General features: G+C 58.1%; 2 protein-coding genes across 2 annotated transcripts; both read right to left on the reverse strand.

The window, feature by feature from the left end:
- Positions 1-1,067: 1,067 nt before the first annotated feature.
- Positions 1,068-2,125, reverse strand: LOC120675423 (translation initiation factor IF-2-like). Its single transcript, XM_039956644.1, has one exon. The coding sequence runs from the start codon at positions 1,855-1,857 to the stop codon at positions 1,456-1,458; it is 402 nt and encodes a 133-aa protein (XP_039812578.1). The 5' UTR covers positions 1,858-2,125; the 3' UTR covers positions 1,068-1,455.
- Positions 2,126-2,950: 825 nt separating this feature from the next.
- LOC120675385 (probable glutathione S-transferase GSTU6) lies at positions 2,951-4,098 on the reverse strand. The gene is made up of 2 exons (XM_039956597.1): positions 3,512-4,098; positions 2,951-3,416 (listed from the first exon to the last, which is right to left on the reverse strand). Exons 1-2 carry the CDS (start codon positions 4,031-4,033, stop codon positions 3,042-3,044), a joined length of 897 nt encoding a protein of 298 aa, XP_039812531.1. The 5' UTR covers positions 4,034-4,098; the 3' UTR covers positions 2,951-3,041.
- Between the last annotated feature and the right edge of the window lie 1,902 nt (positions 4,099-6,000).

The raw sequence follows: 6,000 nt of genomic DNA on the forward strand, positions 1-6,000 counted from the left end.
TACCAAGCACAAGCGGTGCGCCGTGCGCAGGCAGGCCGGCTGCGCGCGGCAGACGCCACGAGGAGATGCCTGCGCCGCGCGGCGGGGGTTACGGGCTCACGGCGTGTCGCCCACCTGCCGCTCCTCCACGGATCGGAGAAGGCATGCCCTCCGCTGCCGGTCTCCTCCCTCGCCCGCCCACCGGAGCCAACGAATCTCTCACCTCCCTGACCGCACGCGACGCACACGGACGTCGCCAGGAGGTCGGCACCAGGCCTCGTCATCGGCGCCCGACAGCGACCGCCGGTTCGCATCGCCCTCCAAGTCCGGGCTCCGGCCTCCGCCCCCATTTTTTTCGCTGCTAGGTAGATGTACCCGTGAGTGAATAGCTGCCCGCCCACCCGGGCAGCCTTTGGGTTTGGGCGGCGCCGCGCCGTGCCGTGCCCAGTGCCGTTGCCGGCGTGCCGCGGCCTCAGATGAGATGCTCGTCCTCCGCACGTGCACGGGGGCGGCCGGACGGGGGATCCCACCGGGCAGCCGGAATCCCATTCGCTTAAACAAAGCTACGGCGGGCTTGTCCGGTGTCAGGTCGTGGCGTGCGCTCGACCGACCGCTCGCTCGCGCGCGCGCGCGGCAAGACTGCGCTGTGGCCCGCGGCAGGTCAAACAACAGCAGACTGATAAATCAGGGCATCTTTCGGCTGGTGGTTGTGGTTCTCATGATCGTTCAGGTGGGGGGCGGCGATAAGAAATCACTTTTTTACATCAAGATATAAGAAATTAGAGTATTTTAGGAAGTAATCCTACTTTTCGCCCTGACTTTGATCCTATACTTCATTTAATATACCCGCAGTGGTCTTTCATCTGAAACGGAATTCGAAAATCGCCATACTTTACTAAAGTAAGTGTTTTTTACGCAAATTAATGCGCCATACGTATGTTTGACCGGCAACTGATCGGCAGTTCACCAGTCCACTTCCCAACAGCAGCAGTACTCAACCTATGGCTCAATGGCTGGCTATCAAAGGGAGAAAATAATCCTTCGTTTTTCTTTTTTTTGTTTTTGTTTCTTTTGCAGAATGATGGATGGGAGATGCAAATGGTAAATGTAGCTCTTTCTCGCAAAAAAAGGGAAAATGTATCTCTTGATCGGACCATGTACAGAAAAAAAGAGAGACGACAATGCACTTGCACTTTGCCATGGCCTTGTAAGATCGGCGTGATAAAACCGTCGGGATTCGCCGATATCAACCATTTTTTTCTTCTCTGGATGAGCTAATTAGCTAAACAGAGCCGAGGAGGAGCAAATCTAAACAGCAGCAGATCCTACTCGGCAGATCCTCTGGTTGTGGTTACAACAAAATTGCAGAGGAAAAAAATCGGGGAAATGTCAGTAACTGACTAACTTGACGCCAATAATCTCCTCCGATCCTGAGGCGGCGGCGGTTGACGCGGCGGCGCCGGAGGCGGGGTGCTGCTAGGTCGCCCGGCCGCCACGACCGCGCGGCGAGCGCGACCGAGCCTGGGGCTGGCCTCCGCCCGGCAGGAACTCCCCGGCCTCGGCGTCCGAGAACGACGAGGAGCCCCCCGGCGCGAGCCGCCGCCGGGGCCGCCGCCTCCAGCGCCCGCAGCACCGCCTCGCGACGCGGAGCGGCGCGCGCGCCACGCAGCAGAGCACGGCCACGGGCAGGCACGCGCAGAGCACGCAGCACGCCGCCGCGCACTCCGCCGCCGCCGCGCCGCTCCCGGTGGGGTCCGCGGGCGGCGCCGCAGGGGACGCGCCTGGCCCGGGCCCCCGCGCCCCGCCTCCCGGCCGCTTCTTCGCGGCCTCGGCGGGCGCCTTCTTCTTCCTGCGCGCCGCCGCCGGCGTGGCGTCCATGCTGCCCCCCTCCTCCTCCTCCTCCTCCTCCTCCTCCGCTTCGCTTGCTCGCTTCTCCCTTCCCGACTCCCCGCGGCTTTGCTTTGGCTTCCGGCGCGGGCGATTCGGGCCCCGCGATTCGGCCGTGCGTGGGGGTCGTGGGAGAGAAGGGCTCTCTCTGTTGCTGTGCTTCGTGTTGCTTCGCTTTTAAATTAGGAACATGCCTCCCGTGTAGGCCAGGCTTCCTGGCGTGTCATATCTCTCCGTGACAAGATATAAAATTTCCGGTTTAAAAGATGGATTAAATTTTGATTGGAGTTAGCCACTTGGCAACGCGGATATGCTCGGTCCCGGACTTTTTTATTGCGAGCCGAAAGCTCGTTAACTGAGGATGGACGACTGGACAGTCAGCCAAAGCAGTCGCACTCTGAAGAATCTCGTCCCGTGCTGATGGGAGCATAGCATTTTCCCCCACTTTCTCCAGGAAAATGGTAGCGTAGCATCTCTAGTATATGTATATTTCGTCGAAAGAAAATTGCCAACGGCACAAGCATAATCCCAGTATTTTTTATGGTAGTTCGGCTGGATGCTTTGCCGTTGCGCCGAACAGTTTGGCGTTGGGGCCTGCAACCCAGTTTGTCCGGTCAAAACGTGGCCGTCTTCCCTTCCAGGTCGTTACAAGTGTGCAGAGGCGTGTTCAAAAATCGGTTCGATTCGGTTCAATTATTATTGCGCACGGTGGTGGCCGCCGGGGAGTGCACTACACGCCCTGCACGGGCGCGTGCGCATCCTGCTGCCCGCCCCGCACGACGGCGCGAGGATGTTCGGCCGCCGCTGTCGACGGCGGCGGTGGCGACGTTGCTGATGCTGCACTAGGTAAGGTAGGCCGGCGGCCGGCGCTTTGCTTTAGGCAGCGTCACGGTCACAGGGTATCTTCAGCTCCGGGGAGGGGCCCGCCGCCTTTCGTTTGCTCTGATGCTCACGGGAAAGATGAAAACAACCTAGTCATGCCGCCCGTTATCAGGGATTCGAGAGCCAAGAATGACCAGAATCTAATCTTGTTAAACGGGTTTTCAAAAAAAAATCTTGTTAAACAAAAAAAAAGCGAGAATTGCATAGCAAAAAGGAAAATCTCGAATTTTATTTGTATACATTTATTAGTAAGTATAAGTTACTAAGTAACATAGCCGCGGACAGCGGTGAGATCAGTGCGACGCGCCGGTCTCGCCGCCGGCCTGCATCTTCTTGTAGAACGCCACGATGTCCTGCACGGCGGGGGACGCGCCCCGGACGGCGTCGGCCGCCGCGAAGCTCTCCGCCCACGCGGCGAGGCGCGGGAACCTGGCCCCGTCGAGGAGGCAGGTGCCGGCCACCTCGTCCACGGCCTTGATCCACCCCAGGTACCCGCCCAGCGCCACGTCCACGTAACCGACGCTGTCGCCGCCGAAGAAGGGCCCCCCGTTCGAGCACTCCTCGAGCGCCCCCTCCAGCGTCTCCACCGCGGGGAGGGCGTTCTTGAACGTCTCGGCCCTCTCCTCCGGCGCCTTGGACTTGAAGAACGGCTCCCACGACGGGAAGAACTGCATGCAGTTGGCAGTAGCATCCGTCAAATTTTTAGGTTCTGGTAGTCTGAAATTGGGGGAACATATACTTTTGGGCCGAGGAGAAAGTATGCCTTGTCGTCGATGTAGGCGGCCCAGAAGCGAGCCCTGGAGCGCTCGTACGGATCGGACGGCAGGATGGCGGGCCCGGCCCACGCCTCGTCCACGTACTGCACGATGACGAGCGACTCGCACACGGGCGCGCCGCGGTGGATGAGCACGGGCACCTTCCCGTGCACCGGGTTGGAGCGGAGCAGCAGCTGGCTCTTGCGCTCCAGGTCCTCCTCCACGTACTCGTAGCCGGCCACCCCCTTCACCGCCAGCGCCTGCTGCACCCGGATGCAGTACGGGCTCAGCCTCTCACCCAGCAGCCGCACCTCCGCTCCCGCTGCCATTGCTGCTCCCTGCCGATCGTGCCTTTTTGCCCGTAGTATGTAACTACAGCTAGGAGAAGCGGTAGTGGATCTGCTGCCTGCTGGGGGAACAACAACGGGGTATATATTGACCCCGGCTGACGCACAGGGTGATGAAGCTGAATTTGAAAGACGATTACTGACTTGTCTCCTGTTTTGCGGTTGTTGGGGGCATGCGAGCATAAAGTTCTGCGGTAGGTTAAGCTTGAGCAAAAACCATTGACGTTTCCCTTGGATTGGACACTTCAAGCGGAAGATTTGGAATTGGCAGCTGCACTCAGGCCTCACCACTGACGCGCGGTGCTCTGAGTTTTATAATCGTTATTACTATAATATTATTTATTGCAGTAATAGTGTGGTTTTCATATTAAGAATAAGTATTAGGGTGAGCTACGAGCAGATTGAATACTAAGGTGGAAGTGAGAGAAGAGGAGAGAAAAAAAATGAACTGTTAGCTAACAGTCAGTTTCGACACAAGAATTAAAAAACTTTATGAGATGGACAAGTGGGGCATGTTTTAATGGTGAAGAGCTACACAACTATACAAACTATACAAGGAGGTTGAGAAATGAGCTGCAAAGATTATTGCAGTCAGGAGCAGACTAAATCATTAGCCTTGCTCTAATAGATTGGGATTTAAGGGTAAGTTTGAGTGCACCACTTTTTGGGTATTCTTTCACGCGATCACCGTTTTATGGTACGGCATAATGATTGATTAGGTTAGACGTCAGAGACTGTTCGAGTTGAGTAATTTATTTATTTTATCGAAAGTTCGAAACGTGGGTTTCCATGCCCCATGTACAACCAAACAATAGTGGCTTCCCTGCGTGTGTATGAATTTGGTCCAGTTTAGTCCCTATACAATGTGGACTCATTTTACCCCCTTAACATAAGTTTCTTCTGTCCCATTTAAGTTCATTTCTAACTTCATTTTTTCTGTAAGTTATGTAACACATCAAAAAATTGTGCTACAAAATTATTTAAATAATTTCTCGTTGCTATTTTTACAGCTTGATGATTAAGCCACAGGCAGCCAGCATGTGGAAATGCAATTACAAATTTTGGTATACAGCCATTATAATCCTTATAAAGTGTACATTCATTTTACTACCGCATAATTTTTTTATTGTTTTTTTTTAAATAAGAGGCTGGACCAGGATTTTGCTAAAAACGCGAACGCCCGCTCGCGTCGCCCCCGCGCAGGGCGACTCGGGCGGCTGGCAACCCTAGCCGCCGCCCAGCCCCCGCCACCTCACTCTGCCTCGCTGCTGCTCGAGTAGGTCGCCGGGAAGCTCGCGCGGCGTGCGATGACGGCGGCGGCGGGGATCTTTCTCCCTTCTTGCGGATCCGTGCGGGCGCGGCCGCGCCCAGCCCCATGGAGATGGCCACCGGCGGTGGCGCCGGCCCGCGACGGCTTGGCCCGGTGGCTACGGATCCGGCATAGCGCTTACCGGATCCGGTGCCTGCGCGGCCGCGGGGTGCGCGTGGGGCGGCGGGGCCTCTCGACCGGTGGCGGAGGTGAGTTTGCTCGCCGGCGGCGCGGCGGTCGCGGCAGCTGGCCACCGATCCGGCGTTCCCCCTGCCGGATCCGGTGGCTGCGCGACAGGGGGCGCCCAAGCGTGGGGGGCGGCGGCCGGCACGGACGGCATCGGCGGCGTCGGCTTCCGGCGCAGGTCGTCGGCGGTTGCGGCAATCGGTGTGTATGGGCGCAGGTGGCTGCTGGTCTTAGCTGCGGGCCGCGGGCCGGCCGTGCCTGGCCATGGTCGGTCGTGGCCGTGGCTGGCTAGGGCCAGCACTCGGGGCGACCGGATCTGAGGTGAGTCGGAGGTGGCTGGTGCTCCCCTTCTCCTCCTCGACGCCGATGCTGGTCCGGCGCCGCCATGGTGGTGGGGCTAAAGGCTGGCTGGTGCATGCTGGTGGCGCCGAGGTGGTGCTTCAGGCTATGCTGGGCTTCTGCCGGTGGAGGCGATGTGGATGCGAGAGGGAGCAGGCTACGTGCTTGGCCAAGAACATGCGGCAGGCATGATACTGAGTCGGGCGAAAGCCTTCACTGACGCTTTTGTTGGTGGCGATGGTGGCGGCGCCCTTGTGGTGCCGTTCTCCCTATTGGGGGCACCATTGTGAGGCATCATGTTCCTACTGCACGGGGA

Source organism: Panicum virgatum, chromosome 5N, assembly GCF_016808335.1.
Source record: "Panicum virgatum strain AP13 chromosome 5N, P.virgatum_v5, whole genome shotgun sequence".
Classification (NCBI taxonomy): Eukaryota; Viridiplantae; Streptophyta; class Magnoliopsida; order Poales; family Poaceae; genus Panicum; species Panicum virgatum.